Here is a 22,496-nt window from a genome sequence, read left to right on the forward strand (position 1 = left end):
AAAACTCTATATGTAAAATAAATACGTATTTTAAGGAGATGGGAGAAGGACTGCATGTGAAATGCTTTGCCTAAGTTGTAAGGCTCCTGTCTTTACACTATCATTATGTTAACAAGGCCAAAATAAATCACTGCTAGAAATGTTCCCCCCAAAATTCTTAAAACAGCTCAGTCTTTAAAAGTATTTAATAATTTTTTTTTTCTTTTGTGAGACAGAGTTTCACTCTTGTTGCCCAGGCTGGAGTGCAATGGTGCAATCTCAGCTCACCAAAACCTCCGCCTCCTGGGTTTTCAAGCGATTCTCCTGCCGCAGCCTCCCAAGTAGCCGGGACTACAGGCATGCGCCACCACGCCCGGCTAATTTTGTATTTTTAGTAGAGTCAGGGTTTCTCCATGTTGGTCAAGCTGGTCTCGAACTCCCAACCTCTGGTGATCCGCCCACCTCGGCCTCCCAAAGTGCTGGGATTACAGGCGTGAGCCATTGCGCCCAGCCTAATCGATATAATCTTTTAAAGTGAAATTAAGTGTTCCTTTATTTACATATGAATTAAATGGAAAATACAAAGTAATTTTTTTAATAAAACCCCACATACTAATATATTTTAAGGTTGGATACTAACAGCATTTTCACAAGATCCAAAGTGTGGATGAGGAACTAGGAAATAAGGACGTGTGGCACATAACTAAGGGTAACTAAAGAAAGGTGAGTACCTCACAACCAAAAGCAGCTAACTATGCCTGGCATACCACCCTGTCATGTGGGCAGATCACTGTTCCCATGCTGGGAAAGAGTCTCCAAGAAGGGAAGCCCTTATGCAGTAATTCTGCAACTATATTAAATTTGGTAATCTAACATTAAACTTTTTCGTGAGCAGTGAATACACACATGGTCATATAAAAACCGCCCTGGAGACCAGGTTAATTATTAAATAAACTAAAAGGGGAGAAATGCTGGTAGATAAAATTATGTCAATTCCAGGGTTTTCAATGGAATAAAGAAACAGCAGCAGCTGCTTCAAAACTAGGCTATGATCAGAAACCTCAGATGATAACCTTTAAAAATTCTGGAGCCCAGAGTCTAAAGCTAAACCTACACAGGCGCTACAGCCAGGGAGTTCTTTCCTTAAGTTCCTCAAGTGAGTCTGATGATCGGCCAAGCTCAAAACTTCTGAATTGGGGAAGGGAGAAAGCCAACCTAGGTAAATGTAGAGACTTTTAGAATTCAACATTTGGGCCAGGCGCGGTGGCTCACGCCTGTGATCCCAGCACTTGGGGAGGCCAAGGCGGGCAGATCACAAGGTCAGGAGATCGAGATCATCCTGGCTAACACGGTAAAACCCCGTCTCTACTAAAAATAGAGAAATTAGCCGGGCGTGATGACGGGTGCCTGTAGTCGCAGTGACTCGGGAGGCTGAGGCAGGAGAATGGCATGAACCCAGGAGGCGGAGCTTGCAGTTAGCCAAGATCACGCCACTATACTCCAGCCTGGGTAACAGAGTGAGACTCCGTTTCCAAAAAAAAAAAAAAATTCAACATTTGATACTTATCATTTACTCCACATTTTCCCCCAGCTGTCTCACCTTCTCTATTTTTCTAACAGTGAATAATAAAAGGGCTTGGCAAGTGAAGGAAAAAGTCAGTAGAGTACCCAAAATGGATTTGACTATATTCAAACCACTTTCACATATTAACTAGATAAAAGGATATCATACTGCTATTTGAAATTCAATCATCGAGCAAAAATGTCATAATGTCAGTGTATTTTAAGGGAAGGAGGGGTTCTTAACATGAAAATGTAATACAAAAACAATTCTAATAATAATATTTAATACAAGAGAAAATTTGTATAATTCTTTAGAAGTAATTCTGTTTTTAAAATTTCAATGCTAGGAAGAAAATTCCTTAAAATTGAAATAGGGGAATATTCTCTCATATGAAAAAACTGTATTTTAGTACTATTTCTGCTTACATATTGTTTTGTATAAATGTTTTAAGTATGAATAACATTTTGGTTTTTATTTTAGTGTGCATGCTAATATAATAAAAATATGGATTTTTTTCTCCTACACTGACTTTGTACACTTTCCAGGCCTGAAGAACAAACAACTTTTAAAATATCCTATGTTCACTTGCAAACCTTAGAACAATAAAAAAAAAAAGTAGTACCTACATAAGAAATTTTACATTAAAATTAAAATTGTATGTTTTTCAGGAGTTAAAGTGATTCAATTTTTCAATATTCGAACACAAAATAGTAAATTTTTTCATTATAGCACAATTCAAGTATTCTCTTAAATTTATATTTAATCAACTAGAACATGACAGTGACTTTGTAAGAGCTTTCCTTTTAAAAGGATACTGTTACACAAAAGTATGACTCTATTACTCTAAATGCTTAGAATAAGTGGAAAGAAATGACAGTAGACAAAAACCTTTATGAGTGAGTCATCAACACATAAAAGGTTGCACACATCAGTAATAAGGCATGTGTAGGTAATATCCCAAAAGTATTTAAACTCATGTAAACAAAGACTATGTATATTCCTAAGGGAGAAAAGGTACTACCAAAGATGAAATATATTCAAATGACTGTGACTTTAAACCATGTATTAGTTGAATACCACACAAAACCAAAAAGGTATTACCTATCATTTAATAACTGAAAGGTATTACTTATTTGTGAGATAAAAGGTTGATGCTTTTTTTAAAACCAATAATGAAAAAGAAGTATTTTGAAAACAAACATCCATTTTCTAGAAATAAATATACATGCTTAGTTATTTTAATGTATTGCAGCATAGGAATATTGTGCTAGCATTGACCATAACATTCAATCAGTAGTTTAAAATATTTTTTCCTCATTGAGTCTTGAATCTTCTACCTGGTCAGCTGACCAACAACTTTCAAAAGAGTTTTATTTTCCTGCTTTAGCTGTTCATTTTCATCTTCTATGTCATCTAGGTCCTTAAGAAAAAAAAAAAAAGATACTTTAAAAATACTTCAAAATATTTGATGAGAGATGAAAACACTTAATATACATTCAAAAATAATTCATACAACCAATTAATTTTGAAATGAGGGTAAGCTCTGAAAACAACTTTAGATGTAATATGTCCCACCAAAAATGAGCATCCATTACTTAAATCTTCATTCTTATAACAAGTCTATAGGCCAACTCTTAAAGATCTTTCAGTTTTTCTAAGGAAGCCAGAAGTCAGAACTTTAAAATTGTGAATCTTCCAATTTTCAATCATCATAAATAAGTTAGTGTTTTAGCTAAACTCCACTTCCCTTCCCTAAAACTGAGGCAAAAAAAAAAAAAACTATCCATGCAAGCCGTATGTGGTATTGAGCCCTAGGTTGCAACTTTGTATCAAATTAGGCATCAAAAGGTGCAGGTACAAGTTCTAGATGCACTCCTATCACTTTGTCTGATCTTTAAAGGTGTACAATGGGGATAACACTCTGGGGAGGCGACAAAACTGAGGCCTACAAAAAAGGGGATCTGGAGTATAGAGAGTTGATCTGGATCAATTTATATGTTGGACTTTTCTACGACATTTTGAAGCAAAGGTTTTAGCACTAAAAATAATTCAAAGCCACTAAATTAAGTATTCGCTCTCCAGCTTTAAAAGCATATGATCCACCTCTTTTTTCCCTATACTAATCCTTGTCCCAAATACACAACCATCTGGTTAAAAAAAATTCACCATAAGTTTTAGTTACAAGAAATGTTATTTCAAGACAGACCCTTTACTGTTAAAAAAGCAGACATTTTTAGATTTATTCTTGCAGTTTAAAGTTTGATGTAATCAATTTGAATCACTGCTATATAGTATAAAAGCTTTCTAATACATTTAATATATTGCCTTTGGATAATTAGGTAAATTATTTTAAAATTTACAAGATCAGAATTTGCATTTATTTACAAACTAAATGAATAATGTTGGGAAACATTTGTTTAAACAATAAAAAACATGGGATTTCTAAAATTACCACAGTTGAAATCTACCTAAAATTTAGAATTAAATGATAAAACATATTCATGTACCATTATTAGATTATAAACTCTATGAAGGCAGGGGTTTTATTATTCTTAAGGCCCACAGTGCCTAAGACAGTTCAAACCCATTAAAGGCATCAAAAGTATTTGTAGAAACAGGTTGGGTGTGGTGGCTCACACCTGTAATCCCAGCACTTTGGGAGGCTGAGGCAGGCGGATCTCTTGAGGTCAGGAGTTCAAGACCAGCCTGGCCAACATGCTGAAACCCCGTCTCTACTAAAAATACAAAAAATAGCCGGGTGTGGTGGCTCATGCCTGTAATTGCAGCTACTCAGGAGGCTGAGGCAGAAGAATCACCTGAACCCAGGAGGCGGAGGTTGCAGTGAGCCAAGATTGCGCCACTGCACTCCGGCCTGAGCAACAGAATAATGTAATCAAAAAAAAAAAAACCCAAAAAAAACACACCTTTTCCTGTCTGCCTATACACCCCAAAGAAAATAAATCCTTCTATCAAAAAGACATATGCATGTGTATGTTCACTGCTGTGCCATTCACAACATCAAAGACATGGAATCAACCCAAGTGTGGTACATATATGTCATGGCATACTATAAAGCAAAAATAATAATAATAAATATTTGCGGAAACAGATAACCTACAGAATCAGAGAAGATACTCACAAACTATGCATCCGACAAAGGTCTAATATCCAGAATCAACAAGGAACTTAAATCAACAAGCAAAACACTATACAATCCCATTAAAAAGGGGCAAAGGACATAACAGACACTTCTTAAAAGAAGACATATGGCATGGTGTATGTAATCCCTCACACCTGTAATCCCAGCACTTTGGGAGGCTGAGTCGAGCAGATCACTTGAGGTCAGACCAGCCAGGCCAACACATGGTGAAACCCCATCTCCACTAAAAATACAAAAATTAGATGGCCGTGGTGGCACATGCTTGTAATCCCAGCTACTTGGGAGGCTAAGGCAGGAGGATCGCTTGAACTCAGGAGGCAGAGGTTGCAGTGAGCTGAGATTACTCCACTGCACTCCAGCCTGGGTGATAGAGGAAGACTCTGTCTCAAAACACAAAAACAAAACAAAAACACAAAACAAAAAGACATACAAGCGGCCAAGAAACATGAAAAAATACTCAGTATCACTAACCAGAGAAATGCAAGTCAAAATCACGAGATACCAACTCACAGCAGTTGTGACGGTTAATATGAAGTGTCAACTTGATTAGCCAGTCAAAAATTGCTGTTAGTAAAAAGTTAAAAGACAACAGATGCTGGTGAGGCTGCAGAGAAAAGAGAATGCTTATACACCGTGGTGGGAATATAAATTAGTCCAGCCACCGTAACAAGCAGTTTGGAGATTTTTCAAAGAACTTAAAACAGAACTATCACTAGACCCAGCAATCCCATTACTGTCTATATACCAAAAGAAAATAAATCTTTCTATCAAAAAGACATATGAATGTATATGTTCACTGCTGCACCATTCACAATATCAAAGATATGTAATCAACCCAAGTGTCCATCAATGGTAGATTAAATGAAGAAAATGTGGTACATATATGTCATGGAATAGTATAAAGCCACAAAAAATAATGAAATCATGTCCTCTGCAGCAACATGGATAGAGGTGGAGGCCAGAATCCTAAGCAAATTAACTCAAAAACAGGAAACCGAACACTGCATGTTCTCACTTGTAAGCGAGAGCTTACAAGTGAGAGCTTACACTAAGCACACATGGATACAAATATGGGAACAATAGACACTGTGGACTACTAAAGGGCAGAGGAAGGTGGCATAGGTTAAAAAAAGTTACCTGTCAGGTATTATGCTCACTACCAGGGTGATGGGATCTGTATTCCAAACCTCATAATCACACAATACTCCCATGTAACAAATCTGCACATGTACCCCCTGTATCTAAAATACAAAGTAAACATTTTTTTTTAATTTAACATTTTTAAATTTTTTTAATTTAGAATTTCTTAGATCAAATTCTAACACCAATATAGGAGTACTTGTATTTTGAGATGGGAGTCTCGCACTTTTGTCCAGGCTGGAGTGCAGTGGTGTGTCTTGGTTCACTGCAAGCTCTGCCTCTCGGGTTCATGCCATTCTTCTGCCTCAGCCTCCCGAGTAGCTGGGACTAGAGGCGCCCATCACCACGCCCGGCTAATTTTCTGTATTTTCAGTGGAGACGGGATTTCACCGTGTTAGCCAGGATGCTCTTGATCTCCTGACCTCATGATCCGCCCACCTCAGCCTTCCAAAGTGCTGTGATTACAGGCGTGAGCCACCATGCCCAGCCATAGGAGTACTTGTATTGGAACCAAAGATGAAAAGCAGTCCACAAAAAGTAGAAAGACTTAAAATACCTGAAGTCAAATACTGGCTCAGCTGATTATATGACTTTGAGCAAGTTAAATTCTGAGTTCCACTGTCCTCATATACAACCTATAGTTAATGCCTCAGAGCTTTATTAGAACAAGTCGGCATATGATGAAGCCTCTCTCTTTTTTCTCCTTTCATGGTTGGAGTTGAGACTGGATAGTGGATTTGCTACAGTTTTCCCGGAAGCAGACTTATTCTTTCCTCAATCTTAGCCAAAAGCCTTCTAAAAGGCAAAATTATGGAGTCTCTTCTCATCACTGTTACCTAATAAGCAATTACAACTGCTTCTAGCAAATAAATTCTGGGGCTGAAAACAAAAAGGAGAGTTAGCTACAAAGAATATAGGGGTAAGGCTAAACCTAAAGTTGGGGATGCATTAAGTACAACTGGAGAAAAAAAGTGCAGATACACAGACATCTGGAATTTCTTATAGTGATAAAGTACCAATTTCAGGGCCAGGCACAGTGGTTCACGCCTGTAATCCCAACACTTTGGGAGGCCGAAGAAGGCAGATCACTTGAGGTCAGGAGTTCGAGACCAGCCTGGCCAACATGGTGAAACCCCATCTCTCCTAAAAATACAAAAATTAGCCAGGAGTGGTGGCACGTGCCTGTAGTCCCAGCTACTCGGGAGGCTGAAGCAGGAGAATCACTTGAACCCGGGAGGTGGGGGCTACAGTGAGCTGAGATCGCACCACTGAACTCCAGCCTGGGCAACAGAGAGAGACTCCATCTCAAAATAATAAATAAATAATAACAATAACAATAATAATGAGTACCAATTTTACTTTTTCTTTTTGTGGCGGGGGGACAGAGTCTTACTCTTGTTACCCAGGCTGGAGTGCGGTGGCACAATCTTGGCTCACGGCAACCTCCGCCTCCCGGGATCAAGCGATACTCCTGCCTCAACCTTCTGAGTAGTTGAGATTACAGGTGCCCACCACCATGCCCAGCTAATTTTTCATATTTTTAGTAGAGTTGGGGTTTCACCATGTTGACCAGGCTGGTCTCGAACTCCTGGCCTCAGGAGATCTGCCCTCCTCGGCCTCCCAAAGTGCTGAGATTACAGGTGTGAGCCACCGCGCCTGGCCTATTTTAGTTATTTCTTGAGGCAACTCTCTGCCAGTGCTCTTATGTATGGTGGTGACAAAGCGCCTGTCACCTCCAGACTTTAACAAAACACAGAACAAATCCATAAATCAGTCTACCTCCGAAAGAATAAAATTAAGTGAGCTAAACTGGTAACTGCTCAAAGGAAATCAGTTTTTGGAAGAAAATGATACTTCTTACTAATTATTATTTCACTAACAAAAGAACAAAGTGAATAATGCAATTAATAATTTCTTCATATTTATATATTTTCATCAAATTGAAAAAAAAACCCCTCTAAACCTGAAATATGGTGAAATACTTACTCTATTTAATAAATCAATTTCTTCTTTGAGTTTTCCAATCATTTCCTCTTTATCTTGCATCAGTCTCACAAGTCTTAGGTTTTCTTGTCTTTCTCGTACTACTTCCTGGTAGACACAATTTAAAAAACAGTAATTAGGAAGTAATTGGTTATTTATAATATTCCTAAATGGCATATATCTGCCAAGTTTGGTAAAATATCTTACATACATGAAGATTTCCAATGAATTCCTTAAAACATTTGGTGAAGGAACAAAGATCCCACCACAAAAGGAGAATGAGGGGAATATAGGAGCTGTTAGGATGCTCCTGAGTAAAGCTATGTTTATACAAGTCTTTAACAAAACTAATGTAATAGACTCAATGATTTAACTTCATGTGAGTGTGTATGTATGTGTGACAGTGTTTCGCTCTTGTCACCTAGGCTGGAGTGCAATGGCACTATCTCGGCTCACTGCAACCTCTGCCTCCTGGGTTCAAGCAATTCTCCTGCCTCAGCCTCCCAAGTAGCTGGAATTACAGGTGCACGCCACCATGCCTGGGTAATTTTCATGTTTTTAGTAGAGATGGGGTTTTGCCATGTTGGCCAGGCTGGTCTTGAAATCCTGACCTCAAGTGATCTGCCTGCCTCAGCCTCCCAAAATGCTGGGACTACAGGCGTGAGGCACCGTGCGCGACCTGTGATTTAACTTCTTTAGCTTATCACCACTGTAAGTTATGAACTACCTTATTCTTTAATGGGTATCTTGTTTGAAATAATTCAAAATTAATTTTTATTAAAAATACAAGGTTTAAGAAAAGGAGATGGCCCAATAGAAATTCTAAACAGAAAAACAATTATTCTAGTTTTACTTCTGGCTCTGCCAGTTAACTGATAATGGATAAAAAGAAGGAACTAAAGTAGATTACTGACTTTTAATATTTTTTTCTTTAAACAATGCAATACCTTTTGCAAAGAAATCTTATTTAGAATCCAAGGCATTGGACTTGCTCAGCCACCTTGGGGGCAAAAGGGAAGCAGAGCTCAAAAGGCCTTGCCCAGAACTTGGCTTCTTTCCTACTAAACCTCCTAGAGAGCAATCAACCATTCATATCCCTTAGCTGCTGCCAACTACTAGCAATTCAATCCAAACTCTTGTGGAACTCATGGGCAACTCCCTTCAAAACTAGTAGATTGCATATTACTGAAGTTTTTAATTTAAAATTATGAAATAATAGGCTGGGCAGAGTGGCTCCCACCTGTAATTCCAGCACTTTAGGAAGCTGAGGCGGATGTATCACCTGAGGTTAGGAATTCAAGACCAGCCTTACCAACATGGTGAAACTCTGTCTCTACTAAAAATACAAAAAAAAAAATTAGCCGGGCATGGTGGTGCATGCCTGTAATCCCAGCTACTTGGGAGGCTGAGGCAGAAGAATCGCTTGAACCTAGGAAGTGGAGGTTGCAGTGAGCCAAGACTGCGCCATTGTACTCCAGCCTGGGCGACAAGAGCGAAACTCTGTCTCAAAAATAAATAGATAAATAAAAATAAATAAAATTATGAAATAACAATTCCAAGAAGAAACTGCTGTTAAAGCTTAGAAATGTGACCTCAAAATAATCATAAATGTTATAAAATAGAAACAAGTTTTAAAAATGAAATTTCTTTATATAACATATAAATGAGATATTTAATAATATAGAGAATAATCTCAAGTAAAACAAAACACATTTTCAACAATTACAAAAGTATTCAACACCATTGCTAATTTTAGGGGTTGAATGTCAGTGGCACAAACCTGAGACCCTACAGTTAATAAATTTATGCCAATAGTCATCTGACTTGTACAGAAAGACACTTTTAAACAGGCATATTCTTACACAAAATTGTTTCAAACATCAAAGATGGACTTAATTCAGATTTACTCCTGTAATTTCTGAAGTGAGAAATGAAAATCTATTCAGACAATATAATAAATACACAGTAGTATATATTTGCCAGCTCAGGCTTCTAACCACTTCAAAAACAAAGACTTTTAATACATTAAAGGTAACACTTGGCAGAATAGAAGCGCACATATTAAATATTAAGGAATATTATTTCCTTTCTCTCTCAGCTGCTATGAAACAAAAGAATTCTAATGGTATATTCATTTTATCAATCTTAACTAACTTATAATCCATACCTTTTCAAGATCTTCAATTTTCTTTTCCAGTGTGCTACTTGAAACCAGATTACCTGAAACATTTGCATCCCTGTTGTATCTAGGGAACCCACTTCTATCTGTTCGAGAATATCTACTTGAGACATCTTCTTCAGAGACACTGGTTGTGCTGTGGAAATAGAAACATTTTATTAAGATCCCTAGTATTCAGTAAGAAAAACACCAAGAATATTTTCTATTCAGCTTAAAAAATTAACATTCCCCAAGGACATATGGCTATAGTAGCAACTTATTTGTAACTGTAGAAGTTAATCATTATTCCAACACAATGAAAAAGTGTAAAAGTAGCATTAATTCTTTCAACCATTATCTACTGAGTAGGTATTAAGTAATGACTGAGTAGGTGTTAAGTAATGAACACTGTTCTGGATACTGAAGATGTAACAGCGAACACAAACGTGGACTCTGCCCTTGATAGAGCTTTTGGTTAAAAGGGAATATAACTAATAATAAATAAAGCAACATGATCAGTAAAACAAGGTCAGTGATGGATATTATGAGAACTATGATAGGACAGATCTCCCAGATTTTTTTGAGATGGGGTCTCACTCTTGTCACCCAGACTAGAGTGCAGTGGTGCAATCACAGCTCACCACAGCTTTGACTTCCTGGGCTCAAGCGATCCTCCCATCTCAGCTTCCTGAGTAGCTGGGACTACAGGTATGTGGCCACCACACCAGGTAAATTATTTTGTATTTTTTTTCCAGAGACGGGGTTTCACCATGTTGCCCAGACTGGTCTCAAACTCTTGGCCTCAAGCAATCCACCCACCTTGGCCTCCCAAAGTGCTAGGATTACAGGAGTGAGCACTGCGCCTGGCCTAGATCTCCCGGACTATCTGTGTTGAAAAACCACTTTCCTTCTTCAAAATTCCAATCTTTCATGGACCAACACTTTTAAAAAGTAAAATTAAAATGAACTGCTGGAAAAGTAAAAGTTAAAAAGGTCGTAAGTCCAAATGTTTCATTAGATTCAGATCCACAAAATTATAAATAGAAAAAAAGAAAAGAATTACATAAAGTGCAAATTCTCCACTGTAAGTATGCATACAGGCAATTAATACAGAAAATTGCTACCACACTGATAATTTTGTCATGCTATAATTTTAATTTAATCAAAAGTTGTAAGTAAAACAGCGATTCCTTAAACACCAATTCATGCCCTCTGAACAGCACATATGTCAGTATTTAAAGTTTTTAATGTAAGAAATGAGTTTGCTTCTTGTTTGCCGTATTATTACTTCATTAAAAATTACCCCCAAACTTACACACATTTCTTATCTCAAAGTTCCCATTGGTCAGGAATTTAGAAGCAGCTTAGGTGGGTGATTATGATTCAGGGCTTCTTATGAGCTTTTAATCAAGATGTTGGTTGGGACTTCAGTCATCTGAAGGCTTAACTGGGCTGGAGAATCTGCTTCTAAGCTCACTCACATGACTGATGACAACGGCCTCAGTTCCTCACTATGTTGGCCTCTCCACTGGCCTGTTCACCACATGGCAGCTGGCTTCCAGAGACAAAGTGACAGAACAACTGAGACAGAAGCTGCAGTGTCTGTCATAACGCAACCTCAAAAGGGACATACTATCACACTGACCTTATTCTATTGTTCACACATATCAACCTGGTATATTGTGTGAGAGGATTATACACGGTGCAAACATTAGGAGGTAGGGTTCACTGGAGGCTATCTTGAAAGCCAGTTACCACATTTGTTAATTAATCTATGTTGGACTGATGGCAATGCTACTCAACAAGGGATAATGTATATCTAAACTACTTCTGTGTTTTAATAGCACTCAGAGAAAACAGTCTCAAATGACAGAAATTGGAGTGATTTTAATGCAATTTCAATAAGCTTGGACATTCATTTTTAAAAACTTTTGTCTCAAATGCAGAAAATTTGCTTTTCAAAGTTTGTTTTCAATCCTTTACTGACTTGCATCCATTTCCAATAATTTATCCAGCAAATTTACAGTTAAATCTAAAGTGACTTCTGGTTTTAAAAAATTGATTCCTCATCTATGAATTTCTTACCCATGGATTTTCTTGTGATAGAAAATAAAAGTGTCCTATCAAATGTCTAAGGTATTTGATTGTAACTTTTTCAAATGTGCAATATCAAGATCACCATCTACTTTACTGATAGTTGTTACTATATTGTTGTACCATTTATAACAAGCTAAGGTAACTTTCTCCTCAAATATCCAAATTTCATTTTTGTCATCTGATCTTATCTGCCATTGAAAAGCCTTCTGGGCTCACTGCAACCTCCACTTCCTGGGTTCACGCCATTCTCCCGCCTCAGCCTCCCGAGTAGCTGGGACTACCGGCACCCGCCACCATGCCCGGCTAATTTTTTGTATCTTTTAGTAGAGACACGGTTTCACCCTGTTAGCCAGGATGGTCTCGATCTCCTGACCTTGTGATCTGCCCGCCTCAGCCTCCCAAAGTGCTGAGATTACAGGCATGAGCCACTGCGTCCGGCCTAATTTTTCTATTTTTAGTAGAGACAAGGTTTCACCATGTTGGCCAGGCTGGCCTTGAGCTCCTGACCTCGTGATCCACCTGCCCCAGCCTCCCAAAGTGCAGGGATTACAGCATGAGCCACTGAGCCCGGCTGACTGAAATTCCTTCTTTGCATGGAAAGCTAAGATCACTTAAAAAATAAACAAAGAATGAGGCTATCAGACAATAAGTCTAACTCACATATTTGAAAAGCTGGGGACCAAACTGGTTTCTTATCTTGCAAAAACACCAAGAGTTCATCCCAAAGTTCGAATACTCTTGACTGAAAAGGTTGCTTTGAAGACCAATGTACACCCTAGCATCTGATAACAGTTGATCAGCTAACTCCCAAACTACAGTATCTAATTTTTTAGAAACCTCAAATTTAATGAATTAGTGTTTAATAATTCACACTTTTAGTGAACTATACTGTGAATTCAGCTGATATAGCAAGAACATCATTTAGTTCAGCTGACAAAGCAAGACTTTCTCAATGAAAGAAGCAGGACACCGATTTACATTCTGGTACAAGCTTCAGCATGTTTTTCTTATCACTGTGCCTGCATAATTAGAAGATACTCCTACAAAAGTAAAGCAAAACTCCAAACCACATTTGCTGATACTGTAACCCTTTGCAAGTGTTATATAGTTTAGAGCAAGCTGTATTTGTCAGCAATGAAGGTGAAAAATAAATTGTTACTTCCTATGTTAGCAAAACCAATGTGTTCATCAAATTGTAACAAAAATTCCTTTGCTATCCTTATTTGTCTGAGAGTTAGTTTTCCATATCACCATCCTGTCCCTAAATACATCAAGCTATGGTGTTGCTGGAAAGTGGTACGGGAACTATCTTCTTTACTACAGATTCATCCAGCATTTCCAAGCAAACATATTTTGTCTCGTCATTTGTATGCATTTTTTTTTAATATTAGTAACCTCAAGTGAGACTATCAGAAACCCCAAAAATACTAATGATTACATGTGAAATCCTGAACATCTGCTCCAGTCATCTTTGTAATATTCTTTCAAATAATGAACTTGGTTTTGAACATATTTGATGAATTGGTTTTGAACATGTCATGCCTACAACTGTCATGCCTACAACTACCAATTAAATTTTGATCATTTTATATTGTTTAAATAGCCAGTGTACCTCTAAACAATCCACTTTGGTTTTAGCACTTTGCCCATCAATTATGGCTAAAAACTAAACATAAGACACACAGTACTTTCCAAGAAAACTAGTACAAATTCTTTTGATTTGTATCTCTTTGAAATTACTTCCATCATCATCATCATTTGGTTTACTACTGCTATCGCATTCAAAAAAGTGTATCTTTGTCAATAAAGTCCAGTAAAGCTTGTGTTGTCATCAGTAAATCAGACTTATAAATAATATAAATTTTGCTTCCAGGATTTAACTACTACTTGTAAAAGATAAAATTCAAAAGAATGAAAAAGAGTTTTACATTTTTAAATTACTATATATTTTTTAATTATTTATGGGACAAGAATAATTAAAATTAATGAGATTTTAAAAATAAATGCTTTGTTTTTTGGCAGGGGGTGCGGGGGGATACAGGGTCTTGCACCGTCACCCAGGCTGATGTACAGAGGTGTCATCATGGCTCACTGCAGCCTTGAAACTTCAAAACTCCTGGGCTCAAGTGATCCTTCCATCTTAGCCTCCCAAGTAGCTGGGACTACAGGCATATGCCACCATACCTGGCTAATTTTTTTTTTTGTAGAGACGTGTCTTACTATGTTGACCAGGCTGGTCTCAAACTTGTGGCTTCAAGCTATCCTCCTGCCTTGGTTTTGGGATTATAGGCATGAGCCAGCCACATTTTATTTAATTCTTATACATTTTAGGGTTACAAATGACTAACTTCAAAATGTCACACATTGTAACAGTCCTGCTGTGCTTGATTAGCATGCAACTCACCACTGCACTTGAACAACTCTATATCCTGTTCACAGAGTAATCCACTGATCATGCACTTGGATGTGATGATGACAAGTCAAAATGCAATTCAAGTTGTGAAATGCTTATTCTCAAGTTATTTTCTTGTCTTAGATTGATAACAAACAGTTCAAGGACTACACTTTGGGTACCACTATGTTAAGAGAAGGTTGAAACTTAAAAAGGAGGAGAAAAATGTGCAAAAACCTAGAAACTGTAGCCCATTTGAGAAGCAGAGAACTCCAATATGGCTAAAGCATGAAGTGTAAACTTAAGAGTAATAATAAATATGAGGGTGAAAAAACAAGCAGGAAACCTGAATTTTTTTTTTTTTTTTTTGGAGAGACAGGTTCTCACTCTGTGGCCCAGGCTGAAGTGCAGTGGACAATCATAGCTCACTGTAAACTCAAATTCCTGGGCTCAAGCAATCTTCCCACCTCAGCCTCTGGAGTAGCTGCATGTGCGACCATGCCCGCTAATTTATCTTAATTTTTTTTTTAGAAGTTAGGTCTTGCTATGTTGCCCAGACTGGTCCTGAAGTCCTGGCCTCAAGCAATCTTCCTGCCTTGGCCACCCAAAGTGCTTGGAGTAGAAGTCTGAGCTACCACGCCTGGCCCTGAAAGTTATTTTATGGAAGAATTTAAACCAAGGGTCTCCAAATATTATTCACAATTACATACCCATGTTGGTATGTATGTTTATTTATCTACCATTTTTATAGGATTTACAATATGACAATATAAAATAATCATCTGCATCCCAAAAATACGGCATAAGAAAAAGACTAAAATTTGTTTTATTTATGGTACAAAAATTTGTTCTCACAAATATTTTAAATTAAAAATTGAATATGCTTCATCATTTCTGAAGATCTTAACACCATGTGATAATAGAGATTCAAAGATCTAGTTCTAACATCAGTTTGAATATTTGATTTTTAATGGCTATCAAAGCAGAAAGGGATGCCTTACAAAAAAATGAGAATTTTTTTAAAGTTTCACTTAAAACCTCAAAATCAGCATAATTTTTCTTAATTCATGAGAAAAGACTTGATTTTGTATATCTTAACAGCTGAAAAACAATGTGATCTTATTTGCAGTTAGACACTTGATTTTCTCCATAAATTCCCTAATCCCAGACTTGCACATTTTGTAATAAACTAGATAACTCATAAATCCACATAGATGGACACTCAAATTATAGTACTGGGCAACATGCAGAAAGTGAACAAAGCATGCTTCCCTCAGGACACCTTTAGTACAAAATGACCATCTGACATATAGAGCAAAGAAGGAATGACTAAATAACTATTACACAGTAGTAGCTTTTAAATATTAATGCCTTAGTGTTTTTCAAATAAAAAGGTAAATATGAATAAAAGTTCCAATATTTTCCTCCTGCACCCTAGCAGATTATCTTGTATATCACCCTGATTCAGATTCCATTTAAAGGTAACGGTAAGCCATCAAAGCAGGGAAAGTTACAGTATCATTTTTATAAAATATATTGGAGATGAGCTAAACGGAGAGAGAGAGGCCAATGTGGAGGCTATTGTAATCACCTATGTAAAAAATGATGGTATCCTCCTAGATTGGTGTGATGGCAATGAGATACTCAGAAGATAAACTCAACAAGGCTTGGTGAATGAATGGATATGGGCGAGATAGGGGAAAAAAATGTGTGTCAGAAATAATGTCCAGGCTATTGACTTGAGCAAAAGTAGATGTTGATGTCAACTACTGAAATCCATCAGGTTTCACAAGCTTACTTTTGAAAATGCTTAGTTTAGTACGCTTCTGAGATATCTAACGGCAGATATTTAATAGCTGCTGATTATATAGGTATGGAGCTAACGATCTGGAGTCTTCAGCATTATGTATAGATAGTAACTGAAGTCATTGGAGTGAATGAAATTTCTACCACAAGTACACAAAACCAAAAGAGAATAAAGTCTAAGATTAACAGCTGAGTAGGCTTAGCATAGTGGCTCACACCTGTGATCTCAGCACTTTGTGGGGCCAAGGAAGGAGGACTGTTTGTGGGGCCAAGGCAGGACGACTATTTGTGGGGCCAAGGCAGGACGACTGTCTGTGGGGCCAAGGCAGGACTGTTTGCGGGGCCAAGGCAGGACGACTGTTTATGCCCAGGAGTTCAAGACCAGTCTGGACAACATAATGAGACCCTATCTCTACAAAACCAAAAATAAAAAATTAGTCAGGCATGGGGGCATGTTCCTGGAGTCCCGAGCACTTGGGACTTGGGAGGCTGAGGTAGGAGGATTGCTTGAGCCCAAGAGGTTGAGGCTGCAGTAAGCGATTACGCCACTGCACTCAGCCTGGGTGTCATGGTGAGACCCTGTAAAAAGAAACAAAAACAAAAAAAAACAAGTAATACCAATACATAAAGATGAGGTACAGGAAAGAAAGAACTACAAATAAGAATGGGTAATACCAGCAAAGTGGTAAAAAGAAAATCAACAGAGGCAGGTATCACTAAAGCCATACCATATTATCAAAGAAGACCATTAGAAGCATTTTAAAGGACCTGTTTTACACAAAAAAAGAAGTCCAACTTTCTGCATCCATCCATGACCTTTTAAGTAGAAACTATAATGCTGACAGCTACAAACAAAGCATCCAGAAACATGGATGTCCATTAGTAGTCGTGTATTTGCTTGATGAACAAGTTTAAAACAGTATTTCAAAAATGTTTAATTTATTAACAATTTTTAAAACCTTCCATCTTAGGCTTGTCAATACATAAACGGCATCATTATGCAATTTTTTTTTTTTGAGACAGAGTTTCACTCCTCTTGCCCAGGCTGGAGTGCAATGCCACTATCTCGGCTCACTGCAACCTCCACCTGCAGTCAAACAATTCTCCTGCCTCCACCTCCCCAGTAGCTGGGATTACAGGCACCCGCCACCATACCCGGTGAGTTTTTGGTATTTTTAGTAGAGATGGGGTTTCCCCATGTTGACCAGGCTGGTTTCCAACTCCTGACCTCAGGTGATCCGCCCACCTCGGCCTCCCAAAGTGCTGGGATTACAGGCATGAGCCACCACACCCGGCCTTCATTATGCAAATACAAGGAATAGTGAAAAACAAGATCAGTGCTTCATTCCCAATATGTATTATGTTTTTAGGAAATACTGTCATAATTGTGAAGATTTGTGTTGCTTGATCTTATTGCCAAATTTAGCCGTTTAACCTATTTTAAAGGCCAGATATGCACAGTGCAAAATAGTCAGAATAAAAGGCTGCTTCATTAACTCCAAAAAGTTTTTAACATTCTATTTATGAATGTTAACATAAATCTCTAATATAATCCAAAAAGAATCCTCCCTCCACTCTTAGCTACAAAGACATGAACTATAATGCTCAGAAAAGGGAAAAGAAACGGTATCATCAAAAATAAATGTCACCCCTTACTGGAAGTTTTCCCCCTCTGGGAATTTTCGCATCTTATGTAGAAACACCAGGGGGTGTTGTGTTGGGGGAAATTATGCTATTACTCTAAAACTATCATGAGAATGAGATTGGCAGCATTAAGAGATTACAGCTAGAGGAATTTTGCACTAAAATAGACATTATAAAGCTTTAGCAATGAGAAGAAATACAAGACTCAAGGGTAAATCCTACTTTTAGAATAAGTATCAAATATTCAGAAGTACAGGATATATTCTGAAATTCCTAAATAACCAGCAACTACATGACTGGCTTCCATCCTTTTAGTGTCTTTCACTGCCCTATTCTCTTCACCCTCTGCCACTCTCACTCTTCAAAACAGCTCCTTGCTCTGTTTATCTCTCTTCTTCCTTTAAATACAAACATACACATAAGCACATATGCCAACAACTAAAAATAAAAATCAAGTCTCATTAAACTCTCATAACTCTTTATTAAAATTGACACATATTTATTATAGAAAACAGAAAATACAAATGAGAGTAATTCCACTAACCCAGAGATAATGTCCATTAACATTTTATAACATATTAGCAAATGTTTAGCCTTCTGGATTAGATTCCTTTTAAAAATCTTAGGAAAAATATTTATCTTCTCCCAGAAAAATAAACAATATCTTCTTTTACACAGAATTTTAGCAGTTTATCATATGAATAGTTCTCAGATAATACTTAATGATACTTTGTTTTGTATCATACTTTTTTGTACTATGCTCTCTCCTCCATTTTACATAAACAGGTAATAATTTTCTTATATTTTTCTATAGCATCATTTTAATGGCTGCATTATAACTCTACAGCAATATATTATAGTTTTTAATCTATCTCATTATTAAAAATTTAAGTTGTTTCAGTTAGGGAATATCATACATACTCATTTCTGGTATATTAAATATAGTGAATTATCCTAAAGAGATCAAATACATGTGGCTGCTCAAATTTCACCACCTGAGAGCTAGACAAGTCCAGAAAACACTCTCCAAATATAGTTTATTATATACAGTAGAAACAGCTAAAATTATACATTCCTTATTATCACTGACTTAACATAGGTGTCCTAAACAGCCAAGCATAGTACTCTGCGCCTTTGAACTATTCAATGAATATCTGACATATAATGTGTATATATATATTTTTTAAAAGCCTTCAACTAAGCAATATGAAAAATTTCTGTGTACTAAGAATAAGGGTCACACAAAAACTTGTACATGAATGTTCACAGCCTATTGTCTATTATATGTATATTTCGTATTAGTCAAAAAGTGTAAAGACTCTAACATGTCCATTATGTTAATCCAAATGGTAAAACATAATATAGTACATCCATGCAAACTACAATATGGAATCATCTTGAAAAAATTATGCTTAGTAAATGATGAGACACAAAAACCCACATACTTGGCCAGGTGCAGTGGCTCATGCCTATAATCCCAGCACTTTGGGAGGCCCAGGAAGGCAGATCACTTGAGACCAGGAGTTCAAGATCAGCCTGGCCAACATGGCAAAACCCTATTCTACTAAAAATACAAAAATTGGCTGGGTGGGGTGGTGCCTACCTGTAGTCCCAGACACTTGGGAGGCTGAGGCACAAGAATCACTTAAACCCGCAAGGCAGTGGGTTGCAGTGAGCCAAGATCACACTACTGCACTCCAGCCTGGGTGACACAGCGAGACTCTGTCTCAAAAAAAACCAAAAAACCAAAAAAACAAGAAAGCCATATACTGTATGATTCCATTTATCTGAAATATTCAATATACACAAATCTATAAGGATAGAAAACATACTACTAGTTGCTGGGGGATGGGGCAGAGGAAGAATGGATATGAAGGGTATGGAGTTTCCTTCATGGTAGAACAAATTTTGGAACTAGACAGCAGTAATGGTTGTGAACACTGTGAATGTCCTAAAAATACTGAACTGTACACCTTAAAAGGGTGAATTTTATGGCATTTGAATTACATCTCAATGAAAACAGGGAACAGTATGATCAGTTAAGTGATGAATTTCCAAATAAATGCACAAAATGCACTTAAAATGACACCAAATATTATTACATGGTTTATTTTTCATTATAATGAAGAAACTCTAGATGTTGTTAGACTTCCTAATTCAGAACAAGTTATTTTCTGACTTTGTACTATAGCTAAAACAAAGTAAAGATCTGAGTGGATCTGTGAAACCTAAAGCCATATATCCAGAAGTTACTTTTTGGGAAAAAATAAAATGAAACGCTATCTTAAAAAGAAAAAAAATCCAGTTACTGGTACCACCCAGTCACTTGGAGTTTAAATAAGCTAATCAAACTACCACACTGTACCTATTTCCTACCCATGCTAGGCAAATTAACATTACTACCATGAGGTAATGCAACATATGCTGACACAATCTGCAAATTACCTGTTTAATCTCATACAAGTCATTACACTTCACTGTGCCTCAGTTTACTCATTTGTAAAATAAGAATAATAAAAGCATCTCCCTAGGACTATCAAGGAATTAGCTGAATGGAAAGTACTTTGAATAGTACCTGGTACACAGTAATATTATATAAATATTAATAATACTTATGACCTAGAACCATCAGTCCACAAAATGTACAAGAATCCCCAATTTATTTCAAATAATCATTTTATGACTTTCATGTACTGTTTCCAAATCTATTAACTAGAAAGGTCAATGCTATTGCATGTCTGACAGCATTGGGTAAAATACAGAACATATTCTAATATAGAAATAATAGATTTTGCCAGGCGCAGTGGCTCACACCTGTAATCCTAGCACTTTGGGAGGCTGAGGCAGATGGATCACTTGAGGTCAGGAGTTTGAGACCAGCCTGGTCAACATAGTAAAACCCCATCTCTACTAAAAATACAAAAATTAGCCAGGCTTGGTGGCACGTGCCTATAATAGTAGCTACTCGAGGGGCTAAGACAGGAGAATTGCACCACTGCACTCCAGTCTGAGTGACAGGGAGGGAGGGAAGGGAGGGAAGGGAGGGAGGGAGGGAGGAAGGGAGGAAGGCAGGAAGGCAGGAAGGCAGGAAGGAAGGCAGGAAGGAAGGAAGGAAGGAGAAAGAAAGAAAGGAAAGAAAGGAAAAAAAGAAGGAAAGGAAAGGAAGAAAGGAAAGAAAGAAGGAAAGGAAAGGAAGGGAGAAAAAGGAAAGAAAAGAAAAAAGGAAAGAAAGAAAGAGAGAGAGAGAAAGAGAGAGAGAAAGAGAGAAAGAGAAAAGATCTTAAAAGGAATAGATTTCTTTAGAAAGGGCCATATATAGCCCAAGAAGACTCGCTTTCTTCAACTACTGAGAGATTCATTTGGTCGTCTTTAGTTTGGATTTCTCACCTTTAAAGAATCTGGCTGATTTCTGGCCAGGTGCACTGGCTCACACCTGTAATTCCAGCACTTTGGGAGGCCAAGGCAGGCAGACCTCTTTAGCCCAGGAGTTCAGGACCAGCCTGAGCAACACAGAAAAACCCCGTCTCTACAAAAAATTTTAAAATTAGCAATTTAATTTTTAATTTTTAAAAATTTAAAAATTAGGGTGTGGTGGCACATGCCTGTAGTTCACAGCCACAAGGCTGGAGGATCACCTAAGCCTGGGAATTGACGGCTGCAGTGAGCCATGATTGCACTACTGCATTCCAGCCTGGGCACTGGAGTGAGACCTTGTCTCAAAAACAAAAACAAAAACAAAAAAGAATCTGGCAGATTTTTCTGGTTTTGACCCTTGACCAACAAACCAAGGAAGTTTGTGTCTACTTGGTGGTTCTCAAAACAAGAACTACTGGTTAAAACGATGATCATGGTGAAACCCTGTCTCTACTAAAAATTAGCCAGGTATGGTGGCACATGCCTGTAATCTCAGCTACCCAGGAGGCTGAGGCAGGAGAATCACTTGAACTCAGGAGGCGGAGGTTGCAGTGAGCCAAGATTGCACCATTGCACTCCAGCCTGGGCGACAAGAGCGAAACTGACTCAAAAAAAAGAAAAAAAAAAAAAATCATTAAGTTCCATTTAGGAAAAAAAGTTAACATTGTTGTGTTGCAACATCTTAAATCTTGAATGAAAACTATGTCTAAATCAATTATTCATCTCTAAACAAACAGGTTCTAATCGGTTTCTTATGAAAGAGCTTGAGAATGAAGTTGAGAACTAAAGGTCTTAACTGGCTATCCCCAACCTTTTTGGCAACAGGGAGCAGTTTCATAGAAGACAATTTTTCCATGGACCAGGGGATGGCAGGGAGGATGGTTTTGGGATGAAACTGTTCCACCTCAGATCATCAGGCATTAGATTCTCATAAAGGAGCATGTAACCTAGATCCCTCGCATGAGCAGTTCACAATAGAGTACGTGATCCTATGAGAATCTAATGCTGTTGCCGATCTGGCAAGAGGCAAAGCTCAGGCAGTAATGCTCACCTACTGCTCACCTCCTGCTGTGTGGACTGGTTCCTAACAGGCCACAGACAGGTAAGCAGTCCACACCCCGAGGGGTGGGGACCCCTGGCTTAAAGTATTTCACAGTGT

General features: G+C 37.6%; 1 protein-coding gene across 1 annotated transcript in view; it reads right to left on the reverse strand.

Annotated features, from left to right (window-relative positions):
* Window positions 1–2,283: 2,283 nt before the first annotated feature.
* The window catches only part of PAWR (pro-apoptotic WT1 regulator), a 90,727-nt gene continuing 70,514 nt past the window's right edge, over window positions 2,284–22,496 (reverse strand). The window contains exons 5-7 of the mRNA XM_003906823.5: window positions 9,994–10,141; window positions 7,830–7,934; window positions 2,284–2,963 (exon numbers count right to left, since the gene is read on the reverse strand). Coding sequence (XP_003906872.2) covers window positions 2,877–2,963; window positions 7,830–7,934; window positions 9,994–10,141 — 340 coding nt within the window. The 3' untranslated portion in view covers window positions 2,284–2,876. The remainder of the gene's footprint in view (window positions 2,964–7,829; window positions 7,935–9,993; window positions 10,142–22,496) is intronic.

This window comes from Papio anubis, chromosome 9, assembly GCF_008728515.1.
Source record: "Papio anubis isolate 15944 chromosome 9, Panubis1.0, whole genome shotgun sequence".
In the NCBI taxonomy this organism is placed as follows: domain Eukaryota; kingdom Metazoa; phylum Chordata; class Mammalia; order Primates; family Cercopithecidae; genus Papio; species Papio anubis.